A 21,270-nucleotide genomic window follows, 5' to 3' on the forward strand; every position below is an offset into this window, starting at 1 on the left:
CCATCGATACTGGCTCACAGTTAACACTTTAAAATCAATATTTCAACTAAATCTTGTATCAAACAATTTTAATCAACTTCTAAATAGTTATATACATTTATAGCCTGAAAATTGTTTCCTTGGACAAAAACTGTATACTATAGTACTTGTTTTGCAGCTGTATAAAATATATCCAGAGGCAGTGCCAATATCGTTTGGTTTCAGAACCAACGTAACATGTATGTACATTCAGCATTTCAAAACACTGTCATTGATTTTTCTTTAGAATCTCTATTTCAATAAATCCTGTAAATCTTCACAATTTAATAAAACTTAGTTATTTTTATGTGTGTAGTATTAATGTCTTGATGCTAAACGAAACCTTCACCCTTTTAACAGAAAAGCGATTCATTAATATTTGTCTATCTGCAAATATAAGAAAAGAAAAAGAGTAGACATTTATTTTTTATACTTTACAAAAATAATAAAAAATGAGTTTTTTTCCATACATGTAGTTGTATATCAATGCCTGCATTTGTTGATTGAGTGTATGATGTTACTTTACATCTATAATCATATAAAGTAAATCCAACTGTGCAATTCAAAAGCAATGTCTATTGAATATTCTAAGACAAACATCATCTGACATCACTATGGCTATAAAACATTTTTAAAGAACATTGCATGTGCAATGTATTTTATCTTGTATGCGCATATGTGTACAAGATCATAATAAAATGAGCTCAGACCAACGCCATCAAAACAAAAAATACCTCAAACGCAGAATCCCAAAAGAGATTTGGCCGTGGACTAAGTCTAAAATTATTACAATGTAGTTGTTTAGTCTGCATATTTGGTTTTAATTGTATTCTGAGTTTGGTGTCACTATAATGACTTATTTCATTTCAAAAGGTTTAAATAAAAATAAATCCCTACCTACCGACCTAACAAAATTTCAGAATGGTGATCGGAAACATAACCGGCCTTAGAGTTTCTCATCAACCAGTAAACTGACTTACCTATCTGCCTTACATGCACTTGAAACTGTTGATTTTATCCCTAAAGTATTTTGCTGAGTAAAAGATTCAGCAAATGCTGTAGGCTGTACAATATAAGCGTGCAGATCACAAACTGGATCCCTAGGTCATGGATCGACATCAAATCTTTAATGAATTGAATGAATGAACGTGGTCACCTGATTACTGTAATTTCCTCGAATACACCATGACCCACATTCACGGGTATGGCTATGCTCGGGGACTGTGTAAAGGCTTCGATTCTTTACACCGTCCGTAAGAGACCCCAAATGATAGCCAATAGCGTTAAGAAACCCCCGAGTCCGGCATGAATTACAAATACCACATATGAGTGCAAACCGGGTCTAACAGTATTCAGTATATGTTAGCACGAAAACAAAAATTAAACCGAGTATAAGTATAGTCAGCTGATGGTCAGCGTCTCTCATATCTTGCAAATGATTGGCTAAAACTGTGTTACGAAAGATTTTTAGGGAAATTTAGTGGTTAATATCCACAAATACAGTCGAATTATCAACTAAATCACCTGCTAGAAGAAACTATGTCCTATGTAGCTTTATAATGCACAAAATGAAGGGTGTAACGGATATGCGGAAAGTGCTATCAGTTTCAATTTTATTGTTATAGTGTTATTTAACAATAATAAGTCCTTGTTGTCGCATACGTTGTTGGGAAAGACATTTACATGTTTTTTTTTTACCAACACATGTAAGTACATATTTTTTCCGTAATTCAACTTATTTTAATTTCGCGACCTTATATGGATCCTCAATGACTGGGAAATAATTTACATAATTATTTGCATAAATTTTATTGACTAACTCATATCATTGCACGTTTTTTTCTACTTTCATCTACCCCAACGTGACGTCTTATGAGCATGAGCAATTCTGTGGGTGTTTCTATAGAAGAGGATGCTTACTTTACAGGTGCACCTGTTACATGCTTCCCCTTTTAGTGCATTAGTTGCTCCTTTACGTTTTTTTTTTGTGTTATTTTCGCTAGTAAACATGTTACACTACCGTATATCGTTGAATAACACTATAACAACAAAGTTGACAAAAATAGCACTTTCCGTTACTCTTTTCTTTTATGACTAATTTTGTCCATTTCAACATAAACTTTCTCCAAACATGTTGTTTTTAATGTGTGAAAATGATTTCTCAATAATGCTCAAACGCATTACATGCCTTGAACGAGCTATATCGAAAAAAAACATTGCTATTTTTACACAATTGGAACATTAACCAATCAAATTTATTACTCTCAGCACCTAACGATCTGTTGCCTACACTCATGATTTTTTATCCATTTCATATTCATCGCCTGAATATAGCTGAAATATTGCTGCTCGGGCGTTTAAACCAAACAAACAATCAATCAATCAATCAATCAATCAACCTACACTCATGCACACAATTTGACGCTTAGATAAGTTTACATTTGTATACCATTTTGGTCCTTGGTCTTAGAAATTTGTTGTCATATTACTAGGTCAATTCATAGATAGGTTTACATGCTCTAAGTTTTTAGTGGAGTCCGAGTTGCTCATTTGCTTTTGTTACTTTGTATGTATGATTTAGTTACTTTATGTTCTTTGTTGTGCATGTCTGTTTTCCATGTCTGGTCTTTGTTCCCGGATTACATTCTTTTGATTACCGCTATAACCTTGATTCCCTTGATAACTCTTTAGGTATAACATGATCTGATACGAGAGCGTGTAAACAAACGACGTAATTTAAATTTTATGAAGAATTGGAGCTGTAACATCAACGAAACAAAAGTAAAGGGACGCCATCTGGAACGATAGTAACATACTGAACACACTGACAAACGAAAATATCCTTTGGACATAAATCAGTACATATTCAGCAGTTAGTTTCAACTGATTTGATGCAATTTCTTTTTGACAAGTTATCTTAAATTTTGATAGGATAAAACAAAATAAAAAGTGATTATCAGCTAAACTGTGTAGGTTTGAATTCATACATGCAAATGATAAAAGTAGTCATACCATATTTTGAAAAAGTGACAACATTTTCCCGTAGAAAGGTGGTATTTCTTTCCGCATTCAAAGAATTGAAAAAATAAGCAAAAGGCAAAATATTTTACAGCTAATATATGTTTTCTTATATCTGCATGTAAAGACTTTTGAATGACCAATGGGAATTAATCGCATATTCGATTTTTGTTTCATATTCAAGAAAAGTTTTTTTAAACTTTCAAAAAGGAGATAAAAAGTGCAAAACTAGCAGTGTCGACCTTTTAAATCAGAAAAAAATACTTAAAGATATTGTCATTGTTGACAAAAAAGTAAAATGATAAAATGCTTAAAATTTTATTGTATTCAATGCTTTGTAAAATAAAAAAAAGAATAAACAAAACCAAATACAACCAAATAGAAATTATAGTGGTTTCAATTATCACAAAAACGTCAGGTCAATTAACGGCATTTTTTCTCCACTTGCCACGAGTTGGCAAGTTTATTGACATCAGTGGTAATGTGTCGGTCTGATGTCATCATATCGTTGTAACGTTCGTTGTCATGGACACCTAAAAGTCCGGCAGTTCTACCATGAAACCAGTGGCTGACGTCAACTTCGTAAGATTGTTTCTTTAAGTTATTAACGATGTTAAACCCTTGACCATCGATAAAGATTTCATCTCCGACTTGAGAAACTCTTAGTTCGTCGGAAACGTAGGGAAGTTTCTTTTGAGAACCATCCACACGTACCTAGAAAATTCATGATACATAGTTTAGGTTATTAGTATGTAGGAAGTTACTCTTTGAATTTAAAAAGAAAAAAAATAATGAATTATATAATGAAGGCAAACATGGATAAAGGGCAAGTAACAAACATGGATAACGAGCAAGTAACGAACATGGATAACGAGTAAATAACGAAAATGAAATAGTGTAAAGTTGAGAATGACCAAAATCCTTTACGACACCAATCAATTACACTATATTACTACAAATTATGTAGGCGGTGATGAATAAATGAAGAATAAAGAACCACATTCAAAATATATAATATGTGAGTTTTAAATGGAAACTAAACTGATCCTTAATTTCATAGTCAATGTACATTGAGAGTTCTGGAAATTATTTTGGACGTAAATGTGTATAATAGCATGAATGATTTCCTATCCATTGACACTAATATGATTTCTTCAGATGAAGATTATACCTTAGGTATAAAACGCCAACTTCTGTCTGAATATACTTGATTTTCTTTTCATGAAAAAGAAAAAGATAAGTGTTTATGCTTACCATTCCATTAGGTGAAACTTGAACATTTTGAGTGGCTGACAATACAATGAGCTTCTTCTTTTGTCTTGCCATATAGTTCAGGATAATGCTGAATTTATCATGCCCGAAGTCACGTGACAAAACGTAACTACATTTGCCATTAAAGTCAAATTCTTGACCATCAAAGGTTGTGTAACGATTGCCATGAATATAAGCATGGGCTGGAAAATAAATATTTGCTTCGTTAAGAATTCCTTTAACAAATAGGCTTTTGGAACAGGGTTCTGTTGCTACAAGATTGAAGTCATCACTACAGAAGTTTTATGGTCGTTATCGTGAACTCGTGGATCGTTATGGTGTATCCATCAGCACCATGAAAACTGATTTATTCAACGGGTCATATTTTTCCTTACCCTACCGGCGCACCTGGTCCTACTTCCAGTTTTTAGTGGAGTCCGAGTTGCTGATTTACTTTTGTTACTTTGTATGTATGATTTTAGTTACTTCATGTTTTTTGTTGTGTATGTCTGCTTTCCATGTCTGGTCTTGGTCCCTGGATTACATTCTTTTGATTACCGCTATAACCTTGGTTCCCTTGATTACTCTTTTAAATTAAAAAAAACATTCCTAATCATGTTTTTTTGTACTTGTAAGCAAAATATAATTCCCTAAATACTTCCTTTTGGGACGCTTACCCAACCTGGTCTATGATCCAAGTTTTTAGTGGAGTCGAAGTTGCTCATTTACTTTTGTTACTTTGTATGTATTATTTTAGTTATGTTTTTTGTCGTATTTGTCTGATTCCCATATCTGGTCTTTGTACCTAGCCTGGATTACATTCTTTTGATTTCCGCTAGAATCTTGGTTCCCTTGATTACTATTTTTGAGACAATGGTATTATTATTAAATAAACATGTTTTAATTTCTATAAAAACAGGAGATGTGTAATCGTTACCAAAGAGACAGTCATCCACCAAATATCTAGCAACAAACAATAAAGCGTCTACAGGTTACTCTACGGTCTTCAATGATGGGCAAAAATGCATATTTCCATTTTCCAGGTGTAAATTTGTCATAGAAAAATAATTTTTTCTTACCTCCAAAGTTTGGTAGTACGGCGTGTGACCAAATATCGTCCCATGATGGTAGAGGATTTCTGTGTGGGATCAGAGATCTGATATTTTCCAATGGATTAATCATTCTGTCGATTTCTAGGAGAGATTTCATCTCCAACGGTAGATATATGTCCATTTCAATATGACCCTTTTTGGGGTCATACACAGTAATTTTAGTTTTCTTCATATCAAGTATGATGTCTCTAAGATTGCTGAATTCCTCTTCAATATCTTTTTTGATGAAGTTGACGAATTTGGCAAACACTGAGTGAATATTTTCTTCAATTTCCCAGTATTTGTACGCTGATGATGCCTGCAAAAATTATTGTATTAAGTACATCTCAAAAGACAAAAAAGAAAATTAATGAAAAATAAACATAAACAAAACAAAACAAAAACGTAAAACTCCATAAAGAACAAATGTTCCAATATATTTCGACGACAAAAAGTGTATATTTTATTTTGAGGTAAAATCATTTACATGTATTGTGTCATACTTAATTTCTTATTTACTTTTTATCAACATACGCAAAGGTCAACAGTATTTCAAAATTCTACGACATACCATGTTATAAACTGATGTTGGCATAGTTTTGGTAAGTTCGCTTTTGATAGTTTCTCTTGTATTGTATATGACAGTGTTGTACTGGTCAGCCATTTCTTTCAAAGGAATTGTGGGTAGTCTTGATTTTACAGCATTTATAATTTTGTTGCTAGACAGTGAGGAAACTGAAGCTGAAATTGAAAGTTGTCATGTTTTTTTTTCGCACTGTTCATCACTTAACATATGCTTTATGAAATTCACCAGAAAATAATGGTGAGGATAATGAAGCTTTTGTTATGATTTAAAGTGAAAAGTAGTTTTTCAATTTTTTATGTCGGATGAAAGGCAATATAATTTTCAAAATATTGTCAAACATAATGTACAGTCATAGAGTAACAATTTATATCGTAAATAACAAAAGTAAAACGAAACAATAAAACAAAAAAAAATCAATGAATCAAAAAGAAAGATGTTATGAAGTCGCACGATTTGAAAAACGCGTAAATTAAACGAATATAAAGAAATTGTTTTGATACAATAAATTTTACTGGTAAAACCAATTATATCGTTTATTTAAAAAAATCGATTGAGTAGGTCATTTACCTGTTACTGGCTTCCCATACTTGTTGTAAACTCTTTCAATTGATGTCGACAGTTTGGATGATTCAGAGTGGACGAAATCAGCAATCTGAGAGTAATATTGGAGTGATAAGTCCTCCGTCAGCTGAAACAAACGAAGTGTTACGCTGTAAAGACCAGCAGATACTTTCATTATATATCAAGTTAACATTTTGTAACAATATTTAATTTTGTAAGACAAAACAGATATTTCTGTGGTAGAGAAAATTAAATTCAAAATACCTTGACAAGTTGTGTAACCTCAGCTAGGTACAGATTGTATCGTGTCATATCGATATCTCTGGTCAATTCAATGATGTCGGCCTTCATTTTCTGGACATGATTTCTAAAAATAAAGAAAGAGTATTTTATGGCATTACACCTTTTTGTATTTTTTATAAATATAAGACAGAAACGGGTATATAGTTCACACACCATGATACTTAATCATACATGTGTTTAAATACAGAAAAAAAGTATACAATATTTTGATATTCAGATTGTTATTGATAACTGAATCATTACTGATATTAATAAAACTCAAAGTTTTAATGGTTTATTTCAAAATTTTTAAAAAATCACTAAAAAATTGGTTTTGGTTCATTATCCATATTCAAAAAAAATATTCAGCCATCGTCGAAACATAATTCACTTCTTTGTTAATATCTTCGCCTATAAAAGGTCAGAACAACATCTCTCCACACCAAATGACATAACACATATACTAATGCAACCCAGAAATCCCTGCTGTATATACAGTTATAAAAGTATGAAGAAAACTTTCTTTCCTTTCATAGCTGGACTTCTATTAGACCACATTTGAAAAGGAAAGCGCTAGTATTCCAACTTCAATGGATCAATGTTTTTTTGGGGGGATGCTATATCTACTCTTATGAATTAAGTGCCAATTCAAATCATCTTCGCCTAAAACTCCCTTCCATTTTTATTGAACTGTGAAAGGACTTTCATTTTGTTGGTCCACGTAGAATTTGTTAAAAAAATATTTGAACGATTTCTGTTAGCTTTTTAATTTATCAACACATTTATTTCAAGTTATATCTAGCCTACATCTATTTTCTAAAATACAACTTTTCCATTTCACAGGTATGGCATGTACGATAGCATAATATTCTAAGACATTTTAAGCCATGACATCTTGAAGTTTGGAAATTGAGAATATATGAGGAAATAACCCTACCTCCTCTAGTGTATGACTAACTATTTTTTTTTTTATCTTTGATACATGATACGTATTTGTATATTTGACCAATTGAATAAAAAGGACTTCTTCATTAACTTATTACGATACCGAAGAACAAAGGAGATATATTTAAAGGTACATTTATTGGCATTGCCTAAAAAGATATATTATTCGTTAATGTAATTGTCTCACCTGATAATTTTTTGAGTCGTCTTGAAATGTGAGGAAATGTCTTTGAGATAATAATCATTATTCGCCTTCATTCGCTTGAGGTCGGTAATTCTATCAGACAAGGATTTCAGGTAAGGCTTTAGATCTTCTTTGATTGCTGTAACAATTATGGAGTGTTTGTGTTGAACCTCCTGTTCTACTGAAGTCCAAGTGGTCTCCAAAACTTTGTTAATTCCGTCTCCATATTTACGGATTTTATTCATTCCAGCAACCTGGAAGTATAGATTATTAACATGCTAATCAAACAGTTTACCTTTCCCTAGCTTGCCGTATCTACTGTAGACAAATAAATTAAAGGGATTTACTGTTGAGGTCTACCATTATAAAACAGAGACGTCATACTGAAATATCTAATAAGAGAAAATCCTTACAAAAATAAACACAAAACCTAGTAACTTACATCACACAGGAACAATTATTGAATTTAATTACAGAAATCCACTGAATCTATCTACATGACATCTATACATCAATCCCCCGCCTTTTCATTCAAGTTTACCTCAAATTGTACATACTTCATCATAATTCCTATATTTTTTTAAAATTTATTTATTATTTTCTTACTTTGGCTAATATGAGACAGTATAGTTAGACATCTGTAACTACACCTAATTTTGGTAGAAATTATCGCATCCGGTATTATATTGCTATTATGAACGATTGTAGTTTCTAAGCACTTTCGATAACTATACGACAAACGCGATTACTTTATTGTCAACTTTTCTTTCATCTGTGGCAGCATCCCTTCAGCACCTGCGTATTTAATTTACATATCACAACTCATATGTTATGCCAGAGCTTGCCGTAACTACGCAGACGTTTTGTACCGCGCTAGACTTCTTACAATTAGGCTTCAGGAACAGGATTATGCTGCTACAAGATTGAAGTAATCAATACGGAAGCTTAATCATTACCCTAATGAATTCGTGGATCGTTACCGTATATCCATTTGCACCATTAAAAAGTTATCTTTCCCTCTTTCGTCTACCTTGGTGTTGACTTTTTATCAGCAACTCGGCAGATGTTTCTAGAAAGGCAGAGGACGCTTACCCTACCGGTGCATCGGTCCATTATCCCAGTGTTTAGTTGAGTCCAAGTTAATCCTTTACCTTTGTTGCTTTGTACGTGTTATTTTGGTTCATTTCATGTTCTTTTTTGTATGTGTCATTTATCCATGTCTGGTCTGTGTACGTTCTTTTGATTTCCACTAGAATCTTAGTTTCCTTGATTACTCTTTCAGTTTTTGTCTTTTTTTTTCTTGTAGAAATGTCTTATTCACTTTTTGGCGTTGAAATAAATCATGCAGAAGTATCACCTTGACTGTTTTGAGAAGGTCAGGGTTCCAATGGACTGAAGTATGCAGTATTCTTGAAGTCTTGAGGCGAAGGTTAAGAAGGGTATCAGCAATTCTCTTTTGGTTCACATTTCTGTATACTTCAGCTGTAAGTCCGGTACTATCAGCCAGTTTAGCATTTACATGAAGAATATTCTGTGGATTGTCTGTAATAATTCAAGAAACATCACTGACAATCTTTTAATTTATCCAATGACGAATTCATCGCTTAAAATACGGTAGTCAGTTTATTCACTTAACATTGCGTTTCATATCCAATATAAAATAAATGGTTCTTATACAAACAAATACTCAGTTTAAGATATTATTATTTTCTCAAGTTAAAAAAATGATATTGATTTGATGAAGGGGAATTGTCTTGTACTGGTGAAACATAACTAGCACAGGAAAAATAACAATTTGAGCAGTCAGAGTATTTGTAATTAACGTACCAATATCGTAGTTAATGCTTGCATCAAGACTGGTGTCTGATGGGTCGAGGACGACCTCAGCATTGATAGGTTTGATATTGTCATACAAGTTCTGAATACTGATTCTGTAAGGTGCTGATGTCTGTAGTTGGCCTTTTACATTGATTGCTTTGATTGGAGAATCAAGCTGAAAAAAATCAAAGCACATGATGCAATAATTCACAAACCTTATAATAGTCTGAACAAACTTAAGAGACACAAAGATGCGCTAAAATTGATTTCATTGATTGAGATCTTTACTTTTCTAGTTCAAATATGTTTAAAAGTTAGTATGACTTTTTTGTAAAACTCACTATACAAGGAGTAATTAATGCAAAATACTTTTAAACACAATTCATTTCAATTATTCACCTCCAGTTTTAGTGTGTTTTTCAAACTGTTAATTTCAGTCATTAACACAACGTTTTTAGTCTGTCTGTCTGATGTGAGGTATTTCACATCTATTGAAGCAATTTTACTGTATTCAGTAGATTCTAAACTTGATGCCATTTCTACGTCAACGGTTGTGTAAGGATGTTTGATTCCAACGTTAAGATTGTAGTTTGTCTCACTACCAGATGAATTGTCTTCTAGTTTTGTGGTCAGTAATAATGTTTTGGAAGGATCTCTGGAGTATCGTAAGGCAGTTGTCCCATCTAACAAAATTCCTCCTTTATTGACTTTAACGTGCGAGTCCAGATGTACGTCCTTAAATAAGAAATCGAAATATTTAAATAAACGAAATAGATTTGCACTTGTAAAACAATTTTCTATGAAAACAAATACGTTGAATGGTTTGAAACATGTAATACTGATTTCAGATTAGTTGTATGTGTAAAATTAATTGAAAAAAAAATCGATTTTGGTAATGAAAACAAAACAATAATAGTATTTAGTTTTAACTTTTAAAAAAAATAAATGAACCTTATAATTTGATTGATTTTTTTTTATATTATTCTTTCATATACCTGGCCAATACTTGGCATCTCAAGGATAACATTTGCTTCAACACCTTCATCACTTGGATTGATCTCTCCTTTAACAGTCACTTTCTTTGTCTGGTCTCTATCTGCATCCCAGTAGAAGGCAGTAGTTGCCATCGTAGAACCAAGACGCTTTTGAACTTCATTGGAAACCATGACCGACCTAGAAGGAAATCTGAGCTTAATACTTGAGGCCCGTTCATCTTCAGTGTGTTTACAATCAAATGTGTATCCAAATACATCCTTGTTACCCACACTAACATCGAAGGTGGCAAAATCTTTCTTGTTATTCTTTTCAAGTTGACCTCTAAAGCCGAACGACTTTTTCGGGTGAGTCAATCTGAGTGCTATACTACATTTGTCGTCGTTATGGTTCAGATAGGTTTCCATGTCAATGCTGCTGTCGGTTTTGTCTGTATTCCAATTCAAGCTAATGTCAGTATTCATTTTACCAGCCTCCATATTTCCACCGATCCTAAAGTTCATAGGTCTGGGATGTCGTGTAATAATTGAAACGGTATGATGCTCTGCTTTGGTGTAAACAGCATCAAGGTCTATCAAATGCTTTGCATTGTGTTCCAAGAAGATAGATACCATTTTATTATCGTCAGAATTTTTATGTCCAATGTCGATCTTTGCCATTTTCAAGCTTTTAAATGGAGTTGAAATAACCAATGAATTTTTTATACCGTTAGTTACATCACAAGTTGCATCAAGTGATATTTTATTATCTTTGTTCCAACTAGTTTCGACATGTGATTTGTATTCTCTGCCTGTTTTCTGGTTTACCAAGGATGCACTCACACGTTCTAAATGTTTGAAACCTGTTGTAAGAATTGCTGTAGTCTCCATGTCCAAAATAGAAGCATATCGGAGATGTATTTCTGAATAGACAGGTTTGAATAACGGAGTGGTTAATTCAAAAGTGACCCGCAGATCATGTCGGTCACCAGAGCATGACATTCTTACATCAGAAGATTCAAAACCATTGAATGGTGTTAGTACGGTGACTCTGGCTGTCATAGGACTGCTATCAACATCAATCAAAGTTTTGAAACTAAGGGCTTGGTTATTAAGTTTCGCTGATGTTTCTAGATTGTAAATGTTGTTTCGACTTTCAAGGAATCCTTTTGCAGAAAAACGTCGTGCTATTTTGAAAGGAGTGTTAAGTTCCATACTCAGGGATTTGGATGTCAGTTTGAAATCCCCAACTAGTTGAATACCAGTTGAACATTCGCAGCTTGTAAAAACAGTAGCAGTTGTATCAATATTGTGCCTATAGATAAATCTCATCAGCTCATGTCCTTTGATAGGTGTTTTCACTTCAGCTTTGATATCAGCTTTGTTGTAGCGTTTGTTAAATACGTTAACGCTTATTTCGTAAACTTTTTCAGGAGAAAGGGAGAAAACGACAGAGTTTGAAATCGTGTTTGCCTTAATGGCACACTTTACTGAAGCAACCATGGATCTAATAGATGTGAAAGGCGTCTGAATCTTTATCATTGCTTCAAATGAAGGTTGTACTTTAAATGTAGATTCTAGTCTTATCTCATTATTATCCAGTTTGGTTTTAACCATGACGCTCATGTCATTAAAAGATCTTGCTCCTGAAATTTCCATTTCTGCCCTTTTTACTGTTCCTGCAACACTGATATCTACTGATGATGTAGCTTTCGCTTGATTTCTTGTGCTAATGTCAAAATTAGTAGTTGATGTGAAATAGTTTTCACTGCCGATGGATGCAGAGAAAGATGATGTGAACTTCTGAAAAGAGCCTGATGTATCATACTTTATGTTAATGTCTTCAACAACTGCAGTTTTCAGATCCAAATTTCCTTGGATAACACCCATGCTTCCAACGTGTTCGAAAGTCAAGTCATAAATTGTTTGGCTTTCAATTTGAACATCTGACGTTAACAGGAAATTTGTAGGATTGTCGTTAAAGTTAATGTTGAAGGACATATCACTAATACCAGAGAATGGTGTCTTTACGTTAACCTCTCCATTGAATGGAAGGCTTTTATCGAAGGAAGAACTTATTTCAAAATTCTTAGATCCAATTCTCCCATTAATCTGAAGTGAGGTTGTTTTACCTCTAGTGTCATACTGCATATTAGCAGAAACGTCTTTATATCCTTGGAATGGTGTATCAATTGACATTTTAGCATCAATCATGTCATAAGATACAACTGAGAAGTCACCAGACATAGCCTGTCCGTTGTAGTCTACATTCAGGTTCAACGAGTTCTGAAAATCAGCAAATTTACGGACGATCAAAATCTTGCAATTATGTAATGAAGAACCATCAACGTTGACCAAAATAGAGGCACCAAGTTTATTTTTGGTGAGCTGAAATGAAGATGTCACTTCGAGATCTTTTGTGTAAGGTGTTGTTAAGGAAAGTTTAGCAGTATATTTATTATCAAATGACAGAACTGCTGCTAAAGTTGCTTTCTTATCGTTGTATGATGATTCTGTTTCTATACCAAATCGTGAACCTGTTGTTATCAAGTTAAATTTTGAACCTATGTTATAGTTCTTACGACCGTAGTTAATCTGGACATTGGTGGTGAAAGCAGTGGGTTGCCCTCTGTACTGAATGTTGCAAGTCACGTCATTCGTCCATGGCGTTTTAATTTCAAGATTACTGGAAAACCCAGACACAAAGTCAACAGACAAATCGCCCGACACTGTTTGACCATTGAAACTGACTTCAACTATGGACTTAAAGCTATCGGAGTTTTTCATCATATTTAAACTGACATGTCCTGTGTGTTTAATAGATCCGTAGCTGGCCGCAATGTTAGACGTAAATGCTTTTGGGGTTCCTTCAGTTGTAAGAGACGCTCTCAAATTCTTTGTCCATGATGATTTTATGTCAAGTTTTCCAGAAACTGTTGATTTTGTGTTAAAAGCAAAGTTTGCTGAACAAGATTTATCATTATAGTTCACGTTTATTTCGGTTTTAAACTTTCTGATGGAACCTCTTGTTTTGAAATCAATCGTAGCATCATGTTTGAGAGATCCGCCATAACTGATCTTTATATCTGATTTTAAGCTAAGATGGTTATTTGCAAGATTTCCAGATACGACAACATCGTCATAAAATGGTGTCTTTAAACGGAACTGAACTGTCAACTTATCTTTTGAATTAAAAGATAGAGAAAATGACCCTCTCTGTTTGTTGTATTCAAGAGAACCCATCGTTGATAATTTTTTCAATGAACCATCAAATCCGAATTGAAAGCTAGTATCATGTTGAAGTTTTCCCCCATAGGTCACTTTCAGGCATGTCTTGGAATGCTTAAGGTTACCTTCTGTAGAAAATGCAATGATTATATCATCTGTAAACGATGTTTTGGTTGTCAACTTGCCTTCAATTAAATCACTCGTGCTGTCGAAAACAGCTGTGACTGCTGCATTCTTCTTGTTGTACATTAGTGATGTTTCACCTGTGAACTTGCTCATAATACCAATTGCTTTAAATGTAAAACTTGCATCGTGTTGAAGTTTTCCACTGTAAGTAATTTTAAGGCACGACTTGAAATTATTCAGTTTGCCTTCATGAGAAAAGTGAATAATAACATCTTCGGAAAAGGGTGTTTTCACCGTCAATTTCCCTTCAATAAACTCAGAAGTGTCGAAAGCAACTACTGCTGATGTCACTTTGTTATTGTAGGTCAAAGACGTTTCTGTATTAAATTTCGCTAGAACACCATCGTGATTAAATTTCAAACTAGCATCATGCTGGAGTTTTCCACTGTATGTCATTTTAAGACATGACTTGAAATTCCTTAGTTTGCCTTCATGAGAAAAGTGAATAATCACATCATCAGAAACAGGTGTTTTCACCGTCACTTTCCCTTCAATGAATTCAGATATGTCGAAAGTAATTTCGGCTGATGTCATTTTGCTGTTGTAGGTCAAATATGTATGTGTATTAAATTTAGCTAAACCACCATCGTGATTAAATTTCAAACTAGCATCATGTTGAAGTTCTCCACTGTATGTTATTTTGAGACATGACTTGAAATTCCTTAGTTTGCCTTCATGAGAAAAGTGAATGATCACATCATCAGAAACAGGTGTTTTCACTGTCAATTTCCCTTCAATCAATTCAGATGTATCGAAAGTAATTTCGATTGATGTCATTTTGTTGTTGTAGGTCAAAGATGTATCTGTGTTGAATTTAGTTAGACTACCATAGTGATTAAATTTCAAATTAGCTTCATGCTGAAGTTTTCCACTGTATGTTATTTTGAGACATGACTTGAAATTCTTTAATTCGCCTTCATTAGAAAAGTGAACAATAATACTGTCTGTTATAGGTGTCTTCAGAGCAGCCTTTCCTTCAATACTGTCTGTGGCTTTAAATGAAACATCAATGGAAGCCTGTTGTCCGTTCAATCCAATTTCTGCATATGTGTTGAAATTTGTTAATGTTCCTTCATGACTAAAAGATCCTTTCAATTCAAATGATCGTTTTCCATATGTCAATCTACTCATCGAATGGAAGTTTTTTACTCGTCCTGAATGTTTTATTAAGGCCGAGAAATCTTGTGTATATGGTGTTTTTAATTCGAGTTGTCCGTCAATATTATTTGTACCGTCGAAAATAACTTTTATACTGTTTTTTTTATTAATGATTATTGCTTCAGCATATGACCTGAAATTGTTAATTTCTCCATCAAAGTCAAGTTTTCCTGAAACTCGTTTACCATTATACACAGCTTGTGCTGAAGATTTAAGAGACTTAAAGTCTCCAATGGTAGAGAATGTCACTTCCATTTCATGTTGTTTAGCTCCGTTATATGTCAACTGAGACAGTGAGCGGAAATCACCGAAGTCATCGTTATTCGAAGTTGCGAAAATGATGTCCTCTGTAAATGGGGTTTTAATCACAGCATCAATCTGTATTCCATTAGTCAAGTCTGTTGTCACTTGTCCAGTTATCTTATTGTTACCATATCCAGTTTCGACAACTGATTTAAAGTTATTTTTAGTTCCATCATGATTAAGTTTTAGAAGAAGGTCTTTGGTGTATGGACTTTTAACCGTTGCCCTGATATCGACACGGTCGGCAAAAGTACTTGTAAGATCTGCCTCAGCAACCTTCCCATTGACGGATATTTCAGCATGACTATCAAAGTTATTTGGAGTCCCTGCAATACGTGTAGATATATCACCCGATTTAAGATAACTGAATGGGGTCTTGATAGTGAATGAAGCTTTTGCCATGTCACTCACTGAAAATAGTAAATTCGCTTCGATTTTCTGTTGATTAATTCCAGCTTCTATTTGCCCGTTCAACTTTCTCTTTGATCCAGATTTAGAATACGTTAAGTATATTGTTTCTGCATCTTTAAATGGTGTTAACATTATGATGTTTCCTTTAATGTCTGACTTGCTTTCCATTTGTGTCTCCAAAGAAAGTTTTTTCTTCCCATAAAATATCTGGACTAAAGCTTTGTTGTTTAACATTCCTCCATCATATTCGTAAGTTCCTTGAATCTTAGGCAGGTTACCAGCTTTCAAAGACATGGTTCCAAACGGAGACCCCTTTCGTCCAATTAACGAGTCAAAAGAAAAAATAGATTTCTTGCCATAATCAATGTTTATTGAAGTCTTCATTTTACCTCCATCGTTGTGATGAACATTTGCTTTTACGGTGTCAAAATATGGTGTCATAAATGTGAATTTTCCTTCGACCCCACTAATAGTATTAAACTTGAGATCAGCGAAGCTTTTTTTCTTGTTAAAAAGCAGATTTGTTCTAGAATGGAAGTTGTTTATACTGCCACTGTATGTAAAGGACACTTCTGTAACTGGGTATACTTTTGAAGGTATTGAAATCTTGGTTTCTGCGGACAGCTGATTCACAGAGTCAAAGTTTAGTTCAGCTATATATTTGTCCTTATTTGATGCAATATTCAATTTCGTATTGAAGGCAGTTAAATGACCAGAATGTGAAAAGGAACCTGTCACCCTTTCATAATTTTTGAATGGTGTCATTACTGTTATATCAGTGCTTCTTGTTTGTCTGTCAACCAAGAAATCTACTGAAATTGTATCTTTCTTGAAGTAAGTTATCTCCGCATTTGTCTTTATCTTTTTAGAAGATACATCGTGCTGCAGAGATGCTTTTACGTTTTTGTAACCAGCATAAGGAGTCTGTGCAGCAACCAAAATATCGATAGATGGATTTACAACAACATTCACATCCCCAGCAATTACATATTGCTTTCCCCGGGAAAATTCGGCGTGAGACTGAAAGTTGGTTAATGTTCCTTCATGAGAAATTTCTGCATTCATTTTTTTCCAGCCAGCAAATGGAGTCTCTAGTGAGGATGCCCACATAATTTTAGAGCCTAAAGATGTCTTCATATTGGCTTTTATCATATCTTTTCCTCTCTTAACACTCGCATCGCATTTAAAATTCTTCCAATTCCCCTCATGCTTAACATTAGCGACGACTTTCTTAAATCCTTTGAACGGCGAGACAAAAATGAGGGTTGCTTTCATGACTTTTGCCAAGCGGAAGTTCAAATCGGTACTGATTTTTTCTTTTTTGCTAAAAATCAAATTAATTCTATTTCTAAAACTTTTGAGTTGCCCTTTATGAACGATATTCAATGTCATATCATCAAAGAACGGAGATGCTAATTTCAAGGATGCCTTTGTACTCTTGCCTGTGATCAGTGCGATATCAGCTGAATTTGGTTTCATTTTTCCGTAAACGTATTCTGCATGGGTTTTCAGATTCTTTAGAGATCCTGTATGATGGAAGGAGGCTTTAAAATCTTTTATATAGGCAGATTTGATTATCAAAGATCCTTGCATCTTGGCAAGATTTTTGAAAATAACTTTTGCCTCGTGTGGTTCTCCTTTCTTAAACTGGGTCCTCATTTCAGTACTAAATTGTTTAAAGTCTCCCTGATGGGTGGCTTCAAAGCTTATTTTGTCTAAATTAGGACATTTGTATGAAATAGCTGCTTTAAAATTCTTAGCCTTGTTGTTCAAAGCAAAGTCAAAAACATGCTTCTGATTACCTTTATACTTCAGTTCAGCGTGAGTTTCGAAGGAAGGATATTTTCCTTGGTTGAAGAAAGATAAACTGACTGGATAGTGGAATGGACTTGTCAAAGTGGCAAACCCTTCGGTTTTTTTGCTTTTGTTGAAAGCAAAATCAACGGAATAATGCTTTCCTTTCGGATACTCAATACCTAAAGATGAAATCAAGCCCGTTGTTTCGTCAACTTTATGCTTAAGTGATGCCGATGCGTGTCGTAAGGCTCGGAAAGGAGTCTTGATTTCAAGGGAAACCTCGATATTGTTAATATTCATTTGATGAGTTGCTTTTCCAGTAATGAATTTGCTTGGCATGTATTCAATATTAGCTAGTGTTGTAGTAAGTTCTCCTTTCCTTTGGCTAGAAATCGTAACTTGACTGTATGGAAGGCTTTCAAATGGAGTTTCAATTCTTAGGTTTCCATCGATGCTGCCATACATATTAAATGCACCTGAAGCAAGGAGTTTTTTTGTTGTTGGCTCTGCCTCGACACTGCCAATAAAGGAAAACGATCTGCGGTCACCTTTAGCTTCTAGTACTGAGTTAATAGTCTTCATTGTTTCGTATGGTGTAGCAATGGATGTTGTGAAAACGAAATGGTCATCAACTCGGAATTTGTTTTCTACTGAAATTTTTCGTCCTGTTGAGTAGTCCATTGACACCAACGTAACGATTACACCGTCAATATTACTTTGCTTTGCCACCATAACAATATCATCTGCAAATGGTGATGAAACCTTCAAGGACCCTTGTGGATATCCAGATGTCATATCTAAAGCTGCATCTGCGTGGACTTTCTGACTATCTTTCGCCAAATCAAGGTTTATTTTTTTCACTGGATCAGTGGTATAGCTTAGGTCTGCTGTATATTTAGTTCCCATTGGACATGTGTACGATAGGGCGGATCTTTTTTCTGATTTTTTATTAGAGAGTTGAAAAGATCCAGACATAGTTCTCATCCCTGAAAACGGGGTTACAATGTTCAGAGTTCCCTCAGAGAAACTGTCTCGCATTATATAACGTGATTTGAGTTCGATGTTTTTCCTAGGCAAATATTCAATGTTCAATTCAGATGATGTCATTCCAGATGTAAGTTTGCTGTTTACTGTTACTTGGCTGTATGGAATTTCCGAGAATGGAGTATCAAGTCGAAGTTTACCACTCAGTCCGCTGACTGTGTTCCATTCAGAGCTAAGCTTAACTGTGTTTGCCTCTAAATATGCCATACCATTTCCGTTTTGTAATCTGAACAATCCTTCTATTTTATTGATATTTTGAATTGAAGAGCTGAGAGATATTTTTAAAAACTTGATGTTATCCCATTTATGTCTTTTTTCAACAGATAGTATTTCTTCATTTCCGTACTGAAGAGAGGTAGATAACAGCATTTCATCATCGTTAGCACCACCAGCTATAATTACTATAGGTTTGGTAAATGGTGTCTTTACCTTAATTTTACCGTTTTGTCTGTTCTGCTGTCGGTCAAAGGAACCTGATATGTCAATTTGTTTTTCATTCATTTTCATATTGACCTGGCCTGTCATTGGATATTTTTGATAGTCTGAAACAACTAAAATCTCGTTTGAAACACCAGAGGAAGACAAAGTGGTCTTGAAATTAACTTGTCCAACTTTTCTGTTGTAAACAACTTTACCAGACATGAGGGGTTTTCCTCCTAGAGAAGCACTTATTGAACTGTCAACTAATGATGGCTGGTGGGTGTGATCAACACGGAGAAGAATTTCTTCGTTGAAAGGAGATTTTAGTTTAAAACTGACAGATATTCCACCCTGTTTTAATGTCAGGGCCTGTCGTCCACTTAAATCTATTTCGAAAGGTTTTCCTCCGATATTTGTGGTAAACTTTGAAGTTATTTCTCCGCTAGAATGGATATGATCCCATTTTGTCCTGAATGTATCCCGTCCAGCTGTAAGGATTACTTTGCCGTTTGTTTTGAATCCTGCTCTAGTAAATTTGTGACTTCCTTTTCCTTCATACATAAATTTCTCTCCATTAAGGTCAAATGTAATGGAGTTGTAGAATTTATTATCTGATAGTTGATTGGTAAGAGTCAGGGACGATGAGCCGAGTCTATGGTAGGACGTTTTAATACTGACTGATCCTTTGATGTCATTGATATTATTGTTGTTTAAGTCAACTATCAGATGAACGTTTTCCTTGTTAAGTTGCATTTTCAGACTTGATTCTAGTTTGGTATTGAAAGTATGATTGATTTCAATAGATGACGATTTAATGCCAGTAAAAGGTGTTATAAGAGTAACCGCTCCATTGATGTTTACTCTCCCAAATGGTTTGTCAAGTCTCACTGTTAAAGCAACTTTCTTAGAATTACCCCATGACAACTCAATTTCATTTGAGTATTGCCTATCAGAAGATACAAGATTGTACTTAAGCAGTCCATCTTTAGATAAAGTCTGTATACGAATTTCTCCAGATTTTTTGCTATCGTCATCAGCATGGATAAGATCGAAAGCGAATCTAGATTTACCTCCAACGGATACGTCGAAATGGCTCTTGGTTTCTTTGCCTATAACGTGGTTGTAGTGAGTGTTAATATTCTGAATTGGATTAGTAACATCAAATGTAGCACTGACCTCTTTTGCGTCCTTATTGATAACTTCTCCGACTAGTTGAATCCTTTTTGATGGATCTATGTCAGCATCCCATTTGAAGTCAACTTTCCCAAAGTATTTGGGATGATTTTTTTCAGCCTCGATTTCAGCTATGATACGGGTCTTATCAACTCTGATATCACCACCTACTTTGATCATTGTGCTAGGTTTGTACTGTGAGGTAAATGTCATCGCTAAACGTTTTCCTAATTGCACACCTACGCGAAAGTCACGTTTTCCTCTGTTCAACTGACCAGCTATAGTGAAAGTTTTCATGTTTGGAAGGGAAATGACATTAGAAATATCAAATTCGTTAGTTGAAGCCACCTTAGCTGTTGATATAACAGAGGCCTTTGTCTTTCCTATAACGGCTGAAAAGTCATTACGATACTTTTGTTTGTTTTGTTGTATGAACACGTTAGAGAAGGTCATCGATCGTTGATTCAAAGACATCGAAATTCCCCCGGCAATTGACGATAATTTTTTACTCTTATCTTTAAGGAATACTGATGCTGAAATGGTGTGTTTCTTTCCTATAGACATTGAGAGTGTAGTATCAAGAGATTTCTTGTTGTGACTATGGCTTCCTTTAATTTGCACATCTATACCCTGTCAAAACAAAAGAAACTAGATTTATAGAGGTCAGACAAGCAAAAGAGGAAAGAATATTTTTACTTAATTTTCTTTAAAAATGGTTTATACGACATTTTAATATTTCATTTGTTTACTTCAAAATACTCACTTTTTCACATCAACCATAGGTACATTGATTAAAAACATATTTCAAAAAATATAGAAGCAACA

The 21,270-nt window shown here is 34.2% G+C and overlaps 1 protein-coding gene across 1 annotated transcript in view; it reads right to left on the reverse strand.

Annotated features, from left to right (window-relative positions):
* Window positions 1-3,338: 3,338 nt before the first annotated feature.
* The window catches only part of LOC148623467 (uncharacterized), a 28,299-nt gene continuing 10,367 nt past the window's right edge, over window positions 3,339-21,270 (reverse strand). Inside the window, exons 19-29 of the mRNA XM_088564855.1 lie at window positions 10,750-21,075; window positions 10,154-10,489; window positions 9,764-9,929; window positions 9,294-9,478; window positions 7,940-8,190; window positions 6,790-6,892; window positions 6,532-6,652; window positions 5,950-6,119; window positions 5,367-5,697; window positions 4,291-4,490; window positions 3,339-3,750 (exon numbers count right to left, since the gene is read on the reverse strand). Of these exons, the coding sequence (XP_088420981.1) occupies window positions 3,460-3,750; window positions 4,291-4,490; window positions 5,367-5,697; window positions 5,950-6,119; window positions 6,532-6,652; window positions 6,790-6,892; window positions 7,940-8,190; window positions 9,294-9,478; window positions 9,764-9,929; window positions 10,154-10,489; window positions 10,750-21,075 (12,480 nt within the window). The 3' untranslated portion in view covers window positions 3,339-3,459. The remainder of the gene's footprint in view (window positions 3,751-4,290; window positions 4,491-5,366; window positions 5,698-5,949; window positions 6,120-6,531; window positions 6,653-6,789; window positions 6,893-7,939; window positions 8,191-9,293; window positions 9,479-9,763; window positions 9,930-10,153; window positions 10,490-10,749; window positions 21,076-21,270) is intronic.

This window comes from Perna viridis, chromosome 2, assembly GCF_037379345.1.
Source record: "Perna viridis isolate PV_CMFRI_1.1 ecotype Kerala chromosome 2, ASM3737934v1, whole genome shotgun sequence".
Lineage (NCBI taxonomy): Eukaryota > Metazoa > Mollusca > Bivalvia > Mytilida > Mytilidae > Perna > Perna viridis.